Below are 20,815 nucleotides of genomic sequence, written 5' to 3'. Positions count from 1 at the left end.
ACATTCTCCTAATTGGCCACCTCCTTGGATGCTACTTTGAATCCTAATTTTACTCAGTCACAGTTTGCTGGAATCAACAAGACTGATACAAATTCAGGGCTGCCCATTTCCTTGTCCAGCTGAGCTTGGAGTTCCCTGGGATTATTTTCCAACACAGTCCTTGGAATTTGGGCTGTGGTCAGTTACACCCTCTGTCTCTCCCAACAGTCTCCTCTGTTTGCATAACAGTTTGTTTTAGGAGCTCTTTCGCATTTGCTAGCCGGCTTAGACCTCTCTCATTGTCTCTGTGAGAAGGAGGAATTTTTTTATACCCAGATGAGTTAGGCTTCTGTGGGTTCTTTTGAGGGTACTGATGTCCAAATAATTCTTCCTACCTAGGTTCTTCAATGGCTTAAAAGCCATTCATATGACACACTGTACTGGTGATGTGATACAGGGAGACAGCAGGAGTCTGAATTCAAAAAGAGGTGGAGTTGGAATCATGGTCTGATCACTTTCTTAGCTGTGTAGCCACGGGCAGGCCATGTGACCTCAGTCTCCTGTGAAGCCAGATCCCTTTTTCCGAAGGGTACAGCCATGAAATGAGGGAGCACATATCCACTGCTGTGCTTGCCTTTCTCATTCCCATGGTCCATTTGTTCAAGAATCATTCATTCACACTTAGCTATTAGTAACTAACTAAGTCCAGTTTTCCTCTTGATGGAAGGATGTAGGGCAACATCCAGTCCTAGAGGCAGGGCTAATCCTACGGGATCTTAAAGATCTAAAGACAAAGTTGTCCAAATCCAACCTTGAAGAGGATGTTCCCATTTCCAAGATGAGGATGAGGAAGTTAAAAGGGTTTGCTCAAGGTCACCTATCAGGCATCCTTGGAGCCTTGGCTCTATTCAGTGCACTCCCTCTAGGACCCTGGAAGTTTATCAATACCTAAGGAATTACCCATGAGAGTCTAAGGAAGTGCATTTGCATTAATGACCCAAAAGCTAGCAAATAGGGGTCTCTTTCCTTTGGCTTGTGGTTGGCCCCTGTCATCCTCAGTGCCAACCCTTAGGTTCTAGGAGTCAGATCCTAAGACTTCTTTGACCTTGCCTGTAGATTTTTCAGACATGGGCAGAAGAACATGGACCTGTTCACTGGAACCCAAGGGAGCAACCTTACCTCTCTTGATCATTTCAAAGATATCCTTAAACCTGTCTTTGCTCCTGACGTGTTATTTCCTTTCTAGAATGAATGAAGAACAGATAGCTACCGTCTGTCTGTCAGTTCTGAGAGCTCTCTCCTACCTTCACAATCAAGGAGTGATTCACAGGGACATAAAGAGTGACTCCATCCTCCTGACAAGTGATGGCCGGGTAAGATTCCATGTTTGACCTCTCCATGGCTTCCCTTGTCACTTTGTCTGTCATGGGCATTGTCCTCCTTAGAACACTTTCTCATAATTGTAAGTTTCCTTGGTCACAAGTCACCCACTACCCTTCCCAGAAGGCTTACCAAGAAGGAAATTACCATCCTCTGTGTCATCCTGTTATGATTATCTGTGATCTGAATTTGATGAATGACTTTCCATTTTAACAAAGAGTGTAAGAAGTAATAGAAACTTCTATGTTCTCATTTTTGTTGGAGAAGAGATGAGTTTTCCAGGGCTTTGTCCACACTGTCCATGGAGTTGTGCATGTCTGCAATATTTCTCAGCATTTCTGCAGGAAAGAGAAAACAAACTCCAGTGGACCACTCAAGGAGAGTTTAATAAAGGTGTGGGCAGATGTAGACATGTCATAAGGAAGAGTACCTGAGGATTAGTGTGGCACTCTAGAATGGAGTGCAACTCTTACTACCCCATGCCTGAGAAGGTAAGGCAGGAAACTGGCTACTTGAATCTGAAAATAGAGATTATTGTCTAAAGAGGGATGCCTGGCAGGAACTCTGATCTTCAGTGGAAGACAGACCACAGTGAAGCTGCAGTATGGGACCGGAAGGATAAATACCTAAGCCTTACTCCATCCCTTCCTTCCAGTCTCCCTTTGGTGCTCCCCATTGGCTGAGCCCAATAAGAAGCCATCAGTGCAGTCAACACAGCTTGGCATCCCAGGGCTCAGAGAAGGGAGGAGAATAGAACTGGAAAGGCAAACAAAAGATATTTATCACACTAGCTCATCCCCAGGCCCAACACTGCATTTCCCATCACTGCAGCCTGCTCAAGTGATTCTGCTGAAACTCATCAACCACACCAGGTTACAAAAGAATATGGAATACAATAGCCAAGGAAATAATGAGTTGATATTTCAAGGCAGTCTTAGTTAGATGGAAGATTTTTGAAGATTTTTACCATCTAGGCCCTTTAAATCTCCCTGAAACTCCTAACAGAGGAAATGGCGCTGGCATGCAGGAAGTCAGCTGTCCCATTGATAACCTGTCTTTTACAACCCAGCAACCTCAGCCATGTGGAAAATATTCATGTCACAGCAGAATTGCCTAGGAACAATCAGAAGACAGATAAAATAAACTGCCCAAGCACTTTGGCCTTTCTTCTTTTGTTTTAAAGAGATTGTCAATTCTATTGTGGAAAATCAGAAAAGTATAAAGGATAAAATAAAGATCACCCCTCATGTATCTCCCATTCTCTCCATATTTCCCTATATACACACTTGCAAACTTGGAATTATTTTTAATGGGTATTTTTTTTTAATTTTTTTTTTAATTTTTATTTATTTATGATAGTCACAGAGAGAGAGAGAGAGAGAGAGAGAGAGAGGCAGAGACACAGGCAGAGGGAGAAGCAGGCTCCATGCACCGGGAGCCCGATGTGGGATTCGATCCCAGGTCTCCAGGATCGCGCCCTGGGCCAAAGGCAAGCGCCAAACCACTGCGCCACCCAGGGATCCCCTTAATGGGTATTTTTAAGTCCTGCTTTTTGCATTACTCTGGCTGAATTTCTTTCTTTCCTTTTTTTTTTTTTTTTTTTAAGAGAGTATGGGAGGATGCATCAGTCAGCTTTTGCTACATAACAAACCACTCTATACTGGCTTAAAATAACAACCATGTACTAGCTCACAGTGTTGTGAGTGAGCGTTTGGGCTGACCTCTGCTGGAACGCTTGTCTCTGCTCCATGTGGCATCAGCTGAGCTCACTCTTGCATTTGTGGTCATCATACCGTTGATGGCCTCACTCTTTTGCCCGGTGCTTTGCCATGTGCCCCTCATCTCATAGCAAACTATCCCAGGCCTGTTCCCATGGTGCCTGTGGCAAGGTTCCTCAGAGCAGCAAGAGAGGCAAACTCCACTGCCCAGTTTTTAACCTTCCTGATACCTTGTTTTTTAATATCCCTTTGGCCAAAGTAAGTCATACAGTCAAGCCTAGATGCAAGGGATGGGGAAATAGATTCTACTTCTTGATGAGAGAAGATGAAAAGGGTCACACTGCAAAGGGATATCGGTGCGGGGAGGGGAAGGATATGTGGCCATGTTGCACATTCTTCCAGAAAGTAGGGGAGCTATGGGAAAAGGATTGGGATCATCCACTGACCTGACTCAAGAGAATACTTAGGCAAGATTCCGTGACTTCAGAACATAATTTGCAAAGCACTGAACTGGTCCACAAATTGGCCCTGAAGACTGGTGCTTGCAGAAAAAAGAAAAAGATAAAGCAGGGCAGTTTCAAGGCAGATTTTTCTCCCTTATTTCTGGAGATTGATGAGAAAGGCTTCCTTGCTGCAAGTACATGTCAGATGTCAAAATCAGGCCCAAGATTAAGATAACTCATTGTTTAATCAGCTTAAAGGCCTCCCCTCCCCACAATGTACAAAAAGTTATTTAATCATTCAGTGTCATTCTCAAGGGCAGAACCTATGCTTCAAACATTTCCTGAATTTCCATATACCTGACAAAGAGTTCACAGGGGCTCTTCCTTCCATAAATATTCACTAAATGTCTACTGTTATGCCAGGAACAGTTCTAGGTCCTGAGGATGAACACAGCAACACCCCTGTTTTCATTAAGCTTATTTGGGGCATGGAGGTGGGATAAATAGATGAATAAAATCAGCTCCAGACAGGCTGTGATAAGCTCTAAGTTTTCTATAATAGATTTAAGCAGAGTAAGGATATGGTGGAAAGTGATGGACAGTGAGATCAGAGAAGGCCCCTTTGAGGTGATGATGTGACAGCAGAGACTGAGAGAGTGAGTCCTATGGCTGTCAGGGATCAGAGTGTTCCAGACAAGAACACTCAGTGTTGCAGGCAGCACCAAGATCATGTGGCTCTTGGCCATGTTGCCCAGAGTAGGCTTATTCACATTTCAGAACAGCACAGTGGGCTTCTTCAGTTTCTATAGAGAAAGGAAACTTTTTTTTTTTTTTTTTTTTTGAGAATGAGAGCAGAGACATGGTGTGGCTACTTCAAAAAAATTTTGTACTAATCTATTTTGTACTAATTTAGTAGAGCATGAAGTTTTATAGTGGAGTAGATCTCCTCATTTATTTGTTGTCATTGTAACAAATCACTCCCACACTTAGGGTCTAAGTCAAAAGTCACTGTAGGGTTCTTCATGGCTCTGAAGGTTGGCTGGGCTCACCTAGCCAGGGCTGCTCTGACTTGTAGGCTAGATGATGCATCTAGAAGTCTTCCTCACTTACATACTGGAGGAGTGAATGCTGGCTAGTGGCTGGGCATTCAGGTGAGAGGTCAACCAGAACACCTATGATGTGACCTCTCCATGTGGCCTTCCTCTCAGAATGGAGGCTGGATTCCAAGAGCAAATATCCCAAGGTAGAAGCGCATGGCATTTTTATGATCTAACCTTGAAGTCTCATGATGCCAGTTCCACTGTACGTATAGCCCTTCCAGTTCAGGAGGAAGGAATGTAAAACCTTCAGTGGGAGAGGAAGATTGACTTATGATCAGAGGAACTCATTAGCTGAGGAATATTTTCTTGGCTTTTTCTGGAAAAATATTGTTTGTTACACAAGCTGTACTGATTTTTCTTCTTATTGGGAGATGTGCAGCATCATTAACCCTTAGAGAAATACAAATTGAAACTAGGAGGTATCACTTCACATCTGTCAGCATGGCCAAAATGAAAAGTAGCAATAACACCACTTACTCATACACTGCTGGTGGGAATGTGAAATAGTACAGCCACTCTGAAGAAGAGTTCCTTTCAAAACTAAAAATTGCATGTTGTTGGTCAACAATTTCATTCTTAGGCATATATTCCAGAAAAATGGAAACTTATTTGCACACATACATTTGTAGCCATTTCATTTATAATAGCCCAGAACTAGAAACTACCTGAGTGTCCTTCAAAAGGTGAGTGGTTAAACTAAGTGGGAGGTCTTTGTAACATGCAATAAACTCAGAAAAAAAATTGTGTGGAGTGGAAAAGAGTCCATCTTGAAAAGATACATGCCACACAATTCAATGAGGGAATGCAGGGTGAATGTAAAAGGGTAGCATGAGGAGTCTTATGGTGATGGGACAGTTGGGAACCTTTTTTAAAAGACATCTATTTATTTATTTTAGAGAGAGAATGTGTGCACATGAGCAGGGGAGGGGCAGAGGAAGAGAAAGAATTTCGAGCAGACTCTCCACTGAACTTGAAGCTGACACAAGGCTTGATCTCACAACCCTAAGATCATGACCTGAACTGAAATCAAGAGCTGAACGCTTAACCAACAGAGCCACGCAGGTGCCCCAAGGAACAGTTGGCTACCTTGATTATGGTGGTGGTTACTCAAGGCTACAGTGTGATACAATTGCAAAGTGTATACACACACTTAAACACAACACACATAAATGGGTTCATGTAGAAATGATTAAATCTGAACAAGATCTATGGACTATACCAACATCAATTTCTTGGTGTTGATATAAGATACACTCTAGTTGTATAAGATACCATTAGGAAAGACTGAATGCACATTTCTTTGCAACTTCCTATGAATCTAAATTATTTCAAAATTTAAAAAAACTAAAAGAGACAGTGAATTGCTTAGGGATTTTTAAAAGGAGAAATCCTGACGCAGCTGGGTGGCTCAGTCTGGTAAGCATCTGCCTTCCAGTTCAGGTCATGATCCCAGAGTCCTAGGATTGAGCCCCACATTGGGCTCCCTGCTCAGTGGGGAGTCTCTCCCCTGCCCCTCACCTCTGCTCTTGCTCTCTCACTCTCACTATCAAATAAATAAATAAAATACTTAAAAGAAAAGATAAATCCTTGTGGTGCCTGGGTAGCTCAGTCTGTTAAGCATCTGACTCTTGATCTCGACTCAGGTCTCAATCTCAGGGTTGTGAGTTCAAGCCCCAGCATGGAACCTACTTTAAAAAGGGGGGGTGGGGATAAATCCTTTGTGGCCACTTCAAAGACTAGAAGGGAGATTGTTTGCTTTCAGAGTAAATTGTTCATTGTTTGTCTATAGCAGAAATAATCTCTAATGAGTCACTAATCCATGTTAAGCAGAGGGGGTATGTGGTATTTAGAGTTCAAAAGGGAAAAGTAAATAGCATGTCATAGAGTGGTTGCAAGAATTACATAAAGTCATTCTTGTGTGAAACCAGGAGAAGTAACCCAGGTATAAATTAGATGCTCAGAGAAGGTGATCCCCGACCCTTGCAATTAAGGGTTGCATAAATTCATCTATTATCTTTCCTCGGCCTGAGGTTTGCATTTGAGAGATGATACTTAGGAGCCACTAGACAGTGAGTGACTTAACTTTTATCAAATTCATTGGCTAGAATGGAAATCAAAACCATGATCTATTAAGCCCAGTGCCTGTATTGAAAAGGGAAATACACAGTGATTGTTGTGGTCCTTTTTTTTTTTTAACTAAAAATTGCCATAATTTAAGAATCAGGAAATGTCACATAAAATTTCAGATTCCTATCATCCTTTAAAAAATCAAAGTATCTGGGGTGCTTGGGTGCCTCAGTCAGTTGAGTGTCTGCCTTCCGCTCAGGTCATGATCCCAGGGTCTTGGGATAGGGCCCCACATCAGGCTCCCCACTCAGTGTGGAGTCTGCTTGCCCCTCTGACCCTCCCCCTACTCGTGTTCTCTCTTGCAAGCTCTCTCTCTCAATAAGTGAATAAAATCTTTAAAAGAAATCAATGTACCTGACAACACTGTGCCTGAATTCACATATGCTGGTAATGGAGGTAGTGTGGGGAGGATGCTGTTGAGGCCGCACCCATACCTTCACCGGACTTCCTCCTTTGGTGCTCATAGCTCCACCTCCCAGTGCTGCCACTGGCATCTCTTTTCCTGGGGACTTTGTCCAGCCATGCATTCCGTTCTTCCAGAACAGAGCAGGCTAGAAATTCCAGGGAATTAACATTCATGCTCCCTAGGGGCAGCCCAGGATCAAGTGAGGGGAGTTGCTGTATAAGTACCCCAGCTTTCTTGCCCTTGGGTGGACTAGCTCTGAGGCACATGTTCTACCCAATATCCCAGACTTCCTCATCAGGAGTAAGCTCTGGTTCCTACATTGCTGACTAATCCTTGACTAGCTGCCTTCCCCGCACTACTCTATATTCTCATTTCACTACCAGTTGCCTTTTTCTCCTCAATAAATGATTTGCACTGAGTCTTTGTCTTGCCATGTCCTCCGAGGGAGAGGGGCCCAGGCACAGTGTAATGTGTTTGTGCCCTCTCTTTCACAGGATTGCAAATGAGGGTAAAGGATAGATATGGGGCCATAGATGGTGACCAGGGCCTCATGACTGTTCCACACTCCCCTTTCCTGGACCCTGACAGCTAGAGGTCAGTGTCTCTTTACCAAGGACATGTACCTCTAGTTTTCCATTGTCTCCACATGGTCTGTTAAATTCATTGATAATTTTTCTGGCACTCTTAGGCATTTGAATGTTTTTGTCTCCCAAATAACTAGAATTTTCCAATTAGAGGAAGACCTGAAGATTACCTCCAGAAGCTCTTCGTAAATGAAGAGAGACATGAGTATGTTACATAGCTTGCTTAAATTCATTCCTTTCCCACGGTGTCTGAGATGACCCCAGACTCTATGCCTTTTCCTTTCCCTGCTACTCCACACAGGTGGCTTTTCCTCTGCAGGCAGTTCAGCCTACAAGTCAGGAGACCAGGTCTGAGTCCTCCTCTCTACTGTCCTCCTACTGTTGTACAGTCTTAGGCAAGTTCCCACCCTGTCCCACTCTGTCAAGTGGCAGAGGAGCTGGCTGGGGCCTCCATACCAGTGCAGCTTCACAACTCTGACGTCCTCCCTCCTCTCTTCAGTTTAGCAGCTGAAGAAGTGGGCTTTACGCTGGAGACATCTTTATCAGTCTGGCCCCTTCTCTTACCTCTTTCCATTCCTGGGTCATTGCTCTTCTTAAAACAGAAGTTCTCAAACTGGAATGAACATGGAAACCAATGGAGACCTTAGCCAAAAAAACAAATTCCAGGATCGCTCCCCAGAGATTCTGATTCCAGCCAGACTGGGTAATACCCCAAAGCCTGCATCTCTCCCAGATTCCCAGGGGATGCCGATGCTACACACTTTGAATATCATTACCTCATTACCTGGGAGCCAGGCACAAAAACAGCCATCTTTTTGCCTTGGCAAAAACCTGAAGCAGATGCATGAATTCTTTAGAGTGTATGCAATTTACAAAATGAGGGTTTTACCTTCTCTCTTACACCTGTAGCTATCTTGTGAATACATCCCCCCCACCCCCGCCTCTCCTCCACCACCCACGTTTTTGTGCGGCCCCTGATTCCTAGCCAGGATCCACTGTGATGAATAGGATCACAGCTTTAAAGAGCCGCTTTGAGCTCTGAGCTCTAATTTCTGGCCCCTGGGGAACAAGCTGCATTGCTTGCTGTTAAGAGATTGGCAGTGTGTTAGTTGCAGTTCTCTTAACCTAACTGCATTAGTGAGACAAAGTATTTCCTAATCCACTATGTGGTACAGTTCTATCTGAAATAAGGCTCAGCTTAGAGTCTGTGTGATTTGAAGACCTGCCTATAGTGCTTTATTATACTCAGTACTTGAGTTCTCATTATCTACTTGTAGATTTGTTTGGACGAGTGTTGTGTGCAATTATGTTCTTTTAGAGAATTGTCTTTTATGTCCTTGAATGAGTAAAAAATTCAAGTAAAACCACTTCCACATCTACAAAAGAAGAACAGACGTAGCTTCCCGTGTTGAGTTTCAGTTTTTTATTTTACATATTGTCAGGAAATAATTATTAGTCTGGCAGGTTTGGGGTCTTTTTTTATGTCTGGAAAAAGAAAGCCACACTAGAAGTGTTGAAATTAAAAACTGCCAATGCCAAAATGCTGATACATTCACCTGCTTAATTTAGGTTTTTAAAATTTACAGGCAAAAAAAAAATGTTTTGGCAAAATTGTTCCTCCTTCACTGCGTAGTAGGGTTACGAATTTACTCACACTAGAGCTCTGGAGATAACCACTAACATATAGACACACAATTATAGTTTTCCCATTTTTAAAAACTGATCTAGACTTCTTCACAAAGTTCACCTGACTAAAAAGACAAAGCAAAACAAAAAGCAGCTCTTAACTCAATCTATTATATTTAGTCTACTTAAATAAACATTGTCTATTAAAGTTCAACCACGTTATTTTTTTAAATTTTATTTATTTATTCAGGAGAGACACAGAGAGAGGCAGAGACATAGGTAGAGGAAGAAGCAAGCTCCCTGTGAGGAACCTGGTGCAGAACTTGATCCTAGGACCCCAGGATCATGACCTGAGCCAAAGATAGACGCTCAACTCCTGAGCGACCCAGGAGCCCCACAACCACATTAATGTAAGCTTTAACTGATACCTTTAGAACCTCAATCTTTCAGATTTGGCTCCCATCCACTCCCTCTTCTCATTTCCCAGCCCTCTCTTTCTCAAGGAGTCTAGAATAAGGGACAAATATGGCTTCTGGGAACTCAAGGTGAAGGATATAAGACCCATCTTCTTGTTTCTCTCTGCTCCCTGCCTTGGCATAACTGGCCTCTTCTGCTACAAGGACTGGTGACCACTGATGATTAACAGGTCCCACAGCTGCTGGGCTTTTTGGGAAAGTGCCTCTGCAGCATTTCACAACTTCAGCCTCCTGCTTCAAGTCTTGAAAGCCATCCTGAGACTCCTCATGCCAACCATAGGCTTGTGCCAGGCACTTTTCCATTCCTTCATTGAGATCCAGAGGAGTTCCTGGACCCCTGCACAACAGACAAAGACCATGGAAGCCAGTAACATTGCCTCAAGTTTCCTGCCACCCACTCTGTTGTGCCATCTCTTCAGAAGGCCACATTTGGTATAATCAAGGCTGATATTCAGCCAGCATTCAGTAGTATATCCATACCCATTATTGAAATATTACAATCTTTTCATTCTTGTTGGTTAATAGCCACTGTTTCAAGTCATTGGAGTATCCCCCATTATAATAGCTCTTTACTGGGATGCCCTTGCCTCATTAAAGATGGTAAAGCCCCCAGGGATCACTCCAGCACACAGCTCAACTTCGTGTCTAGACTCCAATTGGTCTAGATGATTCTGGTTATTAAATACTTAGAATATTACCTCTGAACACAGATGCATGTGGCTGTTCATTTCCCTTGTTTGGGGATATTTACTACTTAGGTATTTCTGAAGGCCACCACCATCTGCTTGGAGTGGCGGAAGTGATGTATAATAGGGTTGGCACCTGCCATAACCAAATGGCTGCTCTTTGTCTTCTCCTGCAAATAATCTCAGGCTAAAAGGAATGGACTATAGGATTTTAGCTTCCCTGAATTGTAGACTCCTTTTACAATAGGACAACAAGGATTATGGACCAGCTACTAAGGCCCCAAGGCTCTCTTCTTTATACCACATGAGAAATCTATGATCTTACATATCTGGGTTTGATTCTTGACATGCCAAAGCAGTTGAGAAAATCATCTCTCCATTAAACCAGCTTTCTCTAGCATTCCATCTGGAGCAATCTAATTTCTTCCCACCCAAGCCACAACACCACTAACCTTGGCCTGATTAGAGAGGAGATCATGAACAACGAAATAGAAAAAGACACAAATAATTTCCAATACATTACCCCTATTTCATCTGTCTTCCAACTTTGATTCTAAAGCAGCTATCCTCAGTTTAGTTAATAATGGTTTCAGAAAGAGTACCATTATGTCCTCTACCACATGATCCGCTATGATATATGTATGTGTCATTATAAAATAAAATACATTATAAAATAAAATATAGTAACATGTGTTTTTTGGGTATCTACTGTTTTCCCAGCTCTTAAGGAATACAATGAGGCTTCACAATGAGGACTGTCATTTCTAGCTGGAGGAACAAAATCAGTATCTGAAAATAGTTCAAGATTGAATGAGTGCTAAATTCTCTCACATTTGGGGAGGGGAGAGATCAATATGGGCTCCTGAGAAAAATTCTGGAAGAAGTGAGAAGTAACCAGGGCCTTGAAGTATGAATTTAATATTCTTGAATTAAGAATTGAATATACTTTCCCACTAAGACTAGGAAGTAGACAAAGATGTTCCCCTTCACCTCTCCTTTTCAATATTTTACTAGAAGTATTAACATATGCAGTAATTCAAGGAAAGGAACAATAAAAGTTATACATATTGGGAAGGAAGAAATACAACTGTCTCTCTTCACAGATGACATGATCATCAATGTAGAAAACTCAAGAATTAACAAGAAAAATTAAAACAACTTACAAGTATAACAAGGTTAAAGGATATATAGTTTTAGACAGAAGTCCATCATTTTGCTATATTGTAGTGGCGAATGAATGGAATTTGAAATTAAAAACACACCTCCACTTACACTAATACCTTAAAATATTTAGGTATAAGTCTAACAAAACATACTGGATTTATACGAGGGAAACTACGAAACAGTGATGGCTAAAATGAAAGGACTAAATGAAGAGATACTCAATGTTTGTGGATAGGAAGACTCAATATTGCCAAAATGTAATTTCTTCCCAACTCAATCTATAGATTCAGTACAATCCCAGTCAAAATCCAAGCAAATTATTTTGTGGACAAACTGATTAGAAAGTATATAGGGAGAGGCAAAAGACCAACACATATTAAAGAAGAGCAAAGTCATGCAAGACTACCACTGCTTGACTTTAGGACTTAACGGGAAAACTATAGTCATTGAAACAATGTGGTATTGGCAAAAGAAAAGACAAATGGGCCAGTGGCACCAAGTAGCCCAGAAATAGACCCACATAAATTGAGTCAACTGATCTTTGGCAAGGGAGCAAACGCAATACAATGAATCTAAGATAGTCTTTTTAACAAATGGTGCTGGAACAACTGGATATACATCTGCAAAAAATTCATCTAGACACAGACTTTATGCCTTTCATAAAAATCAACTCCATGTGGAGTACCCAGAGTACCCCAGCAAGAACATATAAAGAGGTGAGGGTAAAGACCCCAAACCCTGAGAAGCCCAGTATTTAAGGTGCAGGCAGCAGAGAAAGAGCCAGAGAAAAAGACTGAAAAAGTTCAGGGAGTTCTGAAGAGAATTAAGGGAGAATTTGTGCTGTAGAGACTATATCTTTAATCTATGGAAATTTTTATTTTTAAATGCCCATTCTGAACCATTATTTTCTTTGAGTGTATTGTTTCATCACCAGCAACTCCAAGTGGCAGTCGTCTTCAGTGAGGACATCTGAAGTTCAGACGAAGTTGTCATGAACCAGAATCATGGCCCCCAGAAATAAACTGAATCCTGGTCATCTGGGGTAAATAAGCCCACAGTAAACCTAATGGTGCAGTAGGTTCTTAATAGTAATCTTAAAAGCTCTGTGCAAGAGTTTTCAGGTTTTTTTTTTTCCTTTTTGATGACATCCAAGATAAATAACATATATATACACTGGGTCAGTAGGATGGCCACCTTAAACCCCTAGTAACCAAGTGCTAATACCAAGTTTCTACACTCATATTTTTACCTACACTGATGTACACATTAGCAAATTCAGTTTGTCATGAGCAAAGGAGGAAAACAAAAAGAAGAGCCAAAACTTAAAAGTGATATCTCAGCATTCTATATAATGGGGTCTTGCATTAATTCAAATACAGAAATGGGGCAGATCATTTTAATCATCTCATGGTACTTAGAAATCCAAATGTGTTCAATGCAAAACAACCTAAACAGCAACAGTATATATAAAACTCTCATTAAGAATAGCAATTTACTGGGGTACCTGGGTGGCTCAGTCAGTTAAGCATCCGATTCTTTTTCTTTCTTTTTTTTTTCTTTTTGCATTTGATTCTTTTTTCTTTCTTTCTTTTTTTTTCTTTTTTAAACATCTGATTCTTTTTTTTTTTTTAACATCTGATTCTTTTTTTTTTTTTTTTTTTTTTTTTTTCATCTGATTCTTAATCATAGTTCAGGTCTTGTTCTCAGGGTCATGAGTTCAAGCCCTGTGCTGGGCTCCAAACTGAGCATGGAGCCTACTTTAAAAAAACAGCAATTTATTTACACCAAACCATCATCTGTATATTAAATTAAAGTTCTGGGTTTGAATTTTAACAAATTTGTTGTTTGGAGTGTAATTTGTAACTTTTTTTGGTTTCACATTTGCAAGTGAACCCTGGTGGAGCCATGGGAGGTTTCTTCATTAAAATGGATCATGCCTTTCCAATAAAAAAGGTCTGACAACCACCAATATTTCCAAGGCCTGTCCATGAGACTGTTTTGTTTTGAATTTGAAAGTCTATTCCTCCATCTGGAAGCTGATATTTTTAGATTGTTAACTTTGTTGTATTTCTTTTCTTTTCAGATAAAGTTATCTGACTTTGGTTTCTGTGCTCAAGTTTCTAAAGAGGTGCCAAAAAGGAAATCACTGGTTGGCACTCCCTACTGGATGGCGCCCGAGGTGATTTCGAGGCTACCTTATGGGACAGAGGTAAGGGGGTGACAGTCATTGTTTGGGAGTGGCTGGACAGGCTCAAGGGTGCATTGGTTCTGAGAAAGTTAATGACCACAGATCAGGATGATGACTTTGACTCCATATTTGACTCCCATTACTAGACTTGTCACAGAGTAGGTTGTGGCAGGGGACTGCCACAATATTGATCCAGAGGCATTTACTGAGGCCCTAAACATACATTGGGGGTGGGAGGGAATCAGGCAAACTCTGATCCCACCACCCTCAGTGGCAGCATACTCAAAGCAAGGCAATGCAACTTGAAAAGTGGCTAGAGATGCACAGATGAGCGGGTATCATGATTCAAAGGATAGAGGGTCAGAGAAAGCTCTGCAAAATAGAAGTAGTATTTGGCTGAGTAGTAATGTTTTCCCATGGAAAAAGTAAGATACAAATATTGTATTTTAAAATAAGGCCCAAGTTCTGTTTCCCTTGGAAAAGAACCAATTGTTTATAATCTATTAAGAGATAAGCTTTGGGTATGTGAAAATGAGAGGCCGGAAGGAGTGGAAGAAAGGCCTTCTAGAGAGGGAGTGTGTGGTGTGAGCGAGCGCTGCGGCAGCAGGCAAGTCCACATGCACCACCGCGAGGAGCTCGTTCCGGCCGGGCACACAGCGTTTCCACACATTATGGTGCAGAAGGTGATTCTAAGCGAGGAGAAGCGTGAAGAAGTGGCATGGGCCAGTGGACTAAGGGTATTGGCATAAGTGAAGGCAGACTCTGCTCTCTTTCCCTTGTTTACTTGCCCTTGAAGAAGTACTCGACTTGGTTTTCTCCCAGTGGTCCCAAGAGCATAAATTCTCTGTGAAGATCACAGCAAGGGTTAGAGCAGGCCTGCAGCTGGGAAGAGGTGTGAGGAGGCTGTGAAGGGGAAGCGCCCTGAGGGGACTTTACAGACCAGCTCTGCCTTCTCATTGTCCTGACTGCTTGTTCTTTACTCAAAAAGAATTTCTTGTTGTCTCCTTCTTTTCTTTTCTCTGTTCCTTGAAAATGGTTCTATAAAGCAGGGTTTTGCACATGCTGCTTCAAAATGATAAAATGCAAAGGAAAGAGCCGCAGCAGCGCAGCATAGGGAAGGAAGAATTGTTTTTAAAAATCAAATTGGGGACCCCTGGGTGGCTCAGTCAGTTAAGCGCCTGCCTTGGCTCAGGTCCAGATCCCGGGTCTTGGGTCCTGGGGCAGAGCCCTGCATGGGGCTTGCTACTTAGTGGGGAGTCTGCTTCTCCCTCTCCCTCTGCCCCTTGCTCATGCTATCTCACTCTTTCTCTCTACCTCAAATAAATAAAGGAAAATCTCTAAAAAAATAAAATTATAAATAAAGGGATCAGCATATATGGTGTTATGCAATGTAGCAGTGTGTTATGAGTATGTCAAATGCCTTTTTCATGGTTTAAATACAACTGTCTTCTCTATGTTCAAAACATAAAACTGTGGGTGTTTTTCTCATCTGCCCTTAGGTAGGTAATCACCAAATTTGGCAATTAAAAAAAAAAAAAAGAAGAAGAAGAAGTTCTAAACTCCAGAATGCTAAGATTGTCCAGTGTACCTAAATGGCAGAAATCTCACTGAAGTTGTCTTTAAAAGGCAAATGAATATGCTGTATATTAATTAAATTGAGTTTAAATAAAATAAAACATAAAATAACAATTTTTTAAAAAGCAAATGAAGACCATTAGCAAAAACTTGGTAACTCGGCAGTTCACTCTAAATCTATTGGCATTATAAACCTTCAAAGTTTACAAATATCATATTAATTTATAAGTGGGTGTGAATCTGTTGGGTCCCCTGGACATACATTTCAGAATGTTCTCCTTGCCTGAGATAACCACTGGATTGTGCCTGACAGGTGGACATCTGGTCCCTTGGGATCATGGTGATAGAAATGATCGATGGCGAACCCCCCTACTTCAATGAGCCTCCCCTCCAGGCAATGCGGAGGATTCGGGACAGTTTACCTCCAAGAGTGAAGGACCTACACAAGGTGAGAAGCAGTATCTATTGCTGAAGTTCAAAATCATTCTTAGATTTTTTGCAGTCTTTCTGTAGCTTCAAAGAATGGTATCATATCCAGGAGTAGATCCTGGTTTATGGGAATGGACTTTGGAATTAGAATCACTTGGATTCAAATCTCTGCTCTTCCTATTCACTCAATGGGCAAAGGACTCAGCCTCTCCATCTCTGGAGTTTGTCTGTAAAATGGGATGCAACTGGGTCCTCTGTTGAAGGGTTGGCTAGAAGAGTCAATCAGACAAGATTTACCTTACTCCAAGAGAATTACCTCGACGAGCACTGGGGACTATTCTAATTACTGGGGATATTGCAGCAAAAGACATCAGATTTCCTGACTCTCATAGAGCTTGTGTTCTAGTTGGGTTGGGGAGGCAGATGGTAAACTACAAACAAATGGATAAACAAAATCATTTCAGAGAATGGACTATGCTATGAAGCAAATCACACATTGTAATGCAATGGAGTATGCAAGAGAGTGGATTGGAAGTTTGTTTAGGTTGAAGGGTGAAAGAAGTCCTTCTGGGGACAGAGTATCTGAACTGGACTAGGAATACAAGGAAGAAGTAAGGTACGCAAAGATCTGGGAGACAAACGTCTGAGGCAGAGGAAACAATAGATGCAAAGGCCTTCTGCCAAGATGAAAAGCTTCTGTGGCTAGCAAAGTGAGCCAGGGGAAAAGGCAAGACATGTCAGAGGGGTAGGCAGGGGCTAGATTGTACAGGGCAATGAAGGGCATGATTAAGGGACCAAGTAAGATCTTTCCTGTTTTCCAAGGATTGCCACGTAAAGTCAAGCTCAGGAAATAATGGTGCCGAGTCAAAGAACCACCACCCTGGGAACTGCTGGTGGGAGTGAAGGGAGAGGGCTTACTGGGAGGGAGTAGCCATTTCCACAGGATCATATAAACACTGACACCACACACACCTCCCCTCTCTCTGCGTTATAGCATTGAGAGGAAGTGAGGCTGCCTTTTAGGGGAGAATTACCCTCTCCCCTCACCCCTAAATCTTAGAGAAGAACACGAGTAGAATCACTCCTATAGTTGTGTGACCTTGCAAGAAGACAGGAACTGCTTGAACTGAACAGATTAAAACTTTAACATCATTGGACTAAGTTTAGATAATTAAAAGTGAGTAAAAAAGCATGGTATCAAAATAGTCTCACACCCAATAGAGATGGTGTGTTGCTCTTCCAAGTCACATACAAGAGCAGCCTTAATCCTAATGGTCAGAAACTAGACACCAAGGTTGTTTTCCAAATAGATAAATTATATGTGGTACAATGTAACAGTGAGTGCACACAGCAATGAAAAGATTAAAGCTTTTACTACACATATCAGAGATGAAGCCCACAGACATGATGTTGAGTGAAAGAAGCCAGACAGAGAAGAATTGACAGTATATGAGTCCATTTATGTAAAAGACAAAAGATACAAAATTCATTTATGCTACTAGAAGTCAGGTGAGTGGTGACCCTTTGTAGGGAGATGTGTATTAACAGGAAGGGGGCCCGAGGTAACCCCCTGCAATGGCAGAAATGTTCTGTATTGTGATGGGTCTGGAGAGTAAATAGGTGTAAATATGTATACTATGTAAGACATACACTTAATAGTTATGAATTTGAATGTATGTAAGATATACTTCAAAAAGTAAATTACAAGAAATTACAGGAAAACATGGTATCTGTGTCAGATATCCTTACAGAACTTTGTTTGTTTTCAAGAAGGGGGAGTCCACAAAGCCTAGATGGTTGCTATCGTTATAAAAATAAAAATATTCCATGTTTGTACCATACTTCATCAGACGTGTGTGCCTGGTGCCTATAAATAATAAGCACTTCATAATGCAATTCTTCCCATTATTTAATTTAGCAAATCAATTGTCATTTTTCATTGCCCTATCATTAGCTCCTATTATTTCAAACCTGAAGAAGGTAAAAAAGTGCTCGCTTCAATAGCACGTACACTGAAGAAAGTAAAGAAAACAGCATATGTTAATAAAGTCAGCACCTGCTTTTGCTTCCATAACTTCTTTCTTCTCAAGCTGACTTTCCAGAATTTTATGTTGTTTGATAGAATGACTTAACTGAGAAGTGGCCAGAAAACCACTTTAGGGAAACTGGGTTGGGTTTCTGTGTTAGTCCTCAGGCTGGGATCTTGTGTTCTCACAGGTTTCTTCAGTGCTCCGGGGATTCCTAGACCTGATGCTGGTGAGGGAACCCTCACAAAGAGCCACAGCCCAGGAACTCCTTGGACATCCATTCTTGAAACTGGCAGGTCCGCCATCTTGCATCGTTCCCCTCATGAGACAATACAGACACCACTGAGCAGAGGATTCAAATAGGTGGAAGAGCTAGATGAGGACATGAGAATAATTCAGGAGAATATGAAGAACATGAAAAAAGGCCTGTGTACTCTAACCAGCTGGCCGGTGGGACAATGTGATGACAGGCAGGGTTCAACAGACCAGGGCATCTTCTTGTGTCTTAAACAGGCATCTCTCCACTGACAGCTGGCGTGGTCATTTGGAACATGGCTTTAATAAGTCATTATTATATTTTTCAGCCCTTCGTCCAGCAAATCAGAGAAGGACTCAGTACAAACTCCGTTACGACATATCCTAGCCACATGCAGGGTAACGCATAGGATTTTCTATATTGAAAGAATACTTTTCTGGCAAAAAAAAAAAAAAAAAAGAAAGGAAAACAAAAAGCACTTTTTTCTTAATGGTAGCAGTGTAATGTATTTTGCAATGAATTTGTAATTTTTCTGTACTATAGTTTTGATAATTTATAGTACTTTGATGTCACGTAGCCATAGTATCAGTTGAAGTAATACTTGTTTACTAGCAAGAGTTTGAACAAAGCCTTTCCTACTTTTTTATCCCTTTCAGAGAACCAACGATTCTTTAGGAACTTTGAATACTGAATGACTCTCAATCACCGTCAGCTTTAGTAGAATATCTTTCTTATCTTAACAAGTGTCTTATGTGTTGGAGGAAGAATTAAGAGTGATGGTGATAGAGGTGCAGATTTCATTTATCCAACCAAAAATAATAAAATTTGAGCCACAGGAGGCCACCAAACTACTCCTTAGGATAAAGCTAAATATTCAGAAAAATCAAATTTTCCTTCAAGGCTATTCACAGGCCAGTGAGGTTTGCACAGTGAGGCGTTCCCCACAGTGCCCTTTCTCAAATGGGTATGACGTCTCCGTGTGGCCAAATTTCCCATCAAGGGAACCGTTTCAGCACTAGGATCATTGGACTCAGTTCCCCAAATTGAATGTGTAAGTAAGACTGTGAGAATTCCAGTCTCACCAAGGGAAAGGAGAGAGAACAGGGCAAGATGTTTGGTTTTGTTTGTCATTGTTTTTAAAACTGTTTGCTAGCACACCAAACTCTTGTCTGTATTTACCTTCGTACCACAGTATTAATTGCTATTGTTCATGTATTGTGCTGGAAGTCAGAACTGACTCTAGAGGATGAATTAGGAAGGGGTGTTTTACCAGGTGTGCTCTGACTTCAGTTGTGACCATGTTATAATGTGTTTCCGACATAGGGGAGTTGTGCTGCTGACTAGGTCTTCTTGAATGTTGATAAAAATGAATGACTACTACAATACATTTTGTGTTGCTTGTTGGATGAATTTGCATGTTAACTGTAGGCCAATATAGATTTGCCTTTAAAAACTCTGGAAGAGCTACATAGTCATCATTAGTTTCAATTAATTATGCATCAGAAAAAAGCCATTTGTTACCAAACTGGAAAACCGGAGGCTTTTCTTAATGATGTTACATACTGTAACAAATAGGAATTTAAATCTGTGAAAATGCTCTCTGGTTACTCTAAGCATAATTAAGAATTTTTGTAATTAATAGGTTGCTAATTATTTATTATAGCTAAAAAGGAAAAAAAAAAAAGGCATAAAATGACCTTCTACAGATTAGATTTTCAGTTTTTCCCCCAAACTGGAAATGTCTCACCATGAATGGGATCTATAATTTTGTTTCATAAAACACAACAAATCAATGTTTTATGTAAAATATTAAAATATTAATATAAATATGTATGAATAAAAATTTAAATGCAGAAAATGACCGTCCTAAAAGTTCATGGAACAGATTGTATTAATTTAACCAGGACTATGTAGAAGTAGAAAGCAAAAGAAAATCTTTTTTTAATGAGAACAAATATTAAAAACCATTGCAGAAAATTGTGGATTTTGGATTCCAAACATTTTCAACAGTGTAATGGAAATTTTTCTGTAATTTTCTTATCACTGGGTATTTTATAAATATTCATTGAGTTTACCAAAAGTTACTGTAGCTTAAAAGGTTTTGTGAGCACTAACTATTGGCAGAAACTGCACTTGCAAATAAAAATAAATGTTTGCCTTTTTCCCATTGTGTTATTAGAAAATCCAGTGATTTCCTGAATTTATTTTCTTGAGTAACCAAGAATGGTTTCCTTATGACTTTGGGGAATGCAAATGGGTTAGAATAAAGTTAGATGTAACATCATAATGACATGAACTAAAGATAAATATTCCCATCCCCAGAGGTCACAAACAGTGTAAGACTGTGGCAAAGGTACCACAACTGATTTTTTAAAATTACTAAATTCTGGAAAGCCACATGCAAGGAAAGCCAGATTGATAACTGAAGACTCCCACTTCACTTCCCTGTTTCAAAGATGCTGAACTGGTCGGAAGACTTTTGCCGACAAAAGACATTAAAAGGAGATTATTCTGGATTAGAGCAGGTGTAGTGAAGGCTCTCTGGTAAGACTGGAAGACAGTATTGGGTGTCTCCTCTTTTGGGGGGACCAGGGAGTCATTAACATTTATCCCATGATGTTGAGAGTGATGCTTGTATATCAAGAGTTCAT

General features: G+C 40.9%; 1 protein-coding gene across 9 annotated transcripts in view; it reads left to right on the top strand.

Annotated features, from left to right (window-relative positions):
- Positions 1-20,347, top strand: part of PAK5 (p21 (RAC1) activated kinase 5) — a 278,705-nt gene extending 258,358 nt beyond the window's left edge. For all 9 annotated transcript variants that reach the window (XM_041733443.1, XM_041733436.1, XM_041733441.1 and 6 more), the window contains 4 exons: positions 1,226-1,352; positions 13,773-13,898; positions 15,766-15,900; positions 18,099-20,347. In XM_041733443.1, coding sequence (XP_041589377.1) covers positions 1,226-1,352; positions 13,773-13,898; positions 15,766-15,900; positions 18,099-18,254 — 544 coding nt within the window. In that variant the 3' untranslated portion in view covers positions 18,255-20,347. The remainder of the gene's footprint in view (positions 1-1,225; positions 1,353-13,772; positions 13,899-15,765; positions 15,901-18,098) is intronic.
- The last annotated feature ends 468 nt before the right edge of the window (positions 20,348-20,815 follow it).

This window comes from Vulpes lagopus, chromosome 18 (assembly GCF_018345385.1).
Source record: "Vulpes lagopus strain Blue_001 chromosome 18, ASM1834538v1, whole genome shotgun sequence".
In the NCBI taxonomy this organism is placed as follows: Eukaryota; Metazoa; Chordata; class Mammalia; order Carnivora; family Canidae; genus Vulpes; species Vulpes lagopus.
The sequence above is the reverse complement of the archived record's forward strand: the minus strand, read 5'-3'. Positions and strand labels throughout refer to the sequence as shown.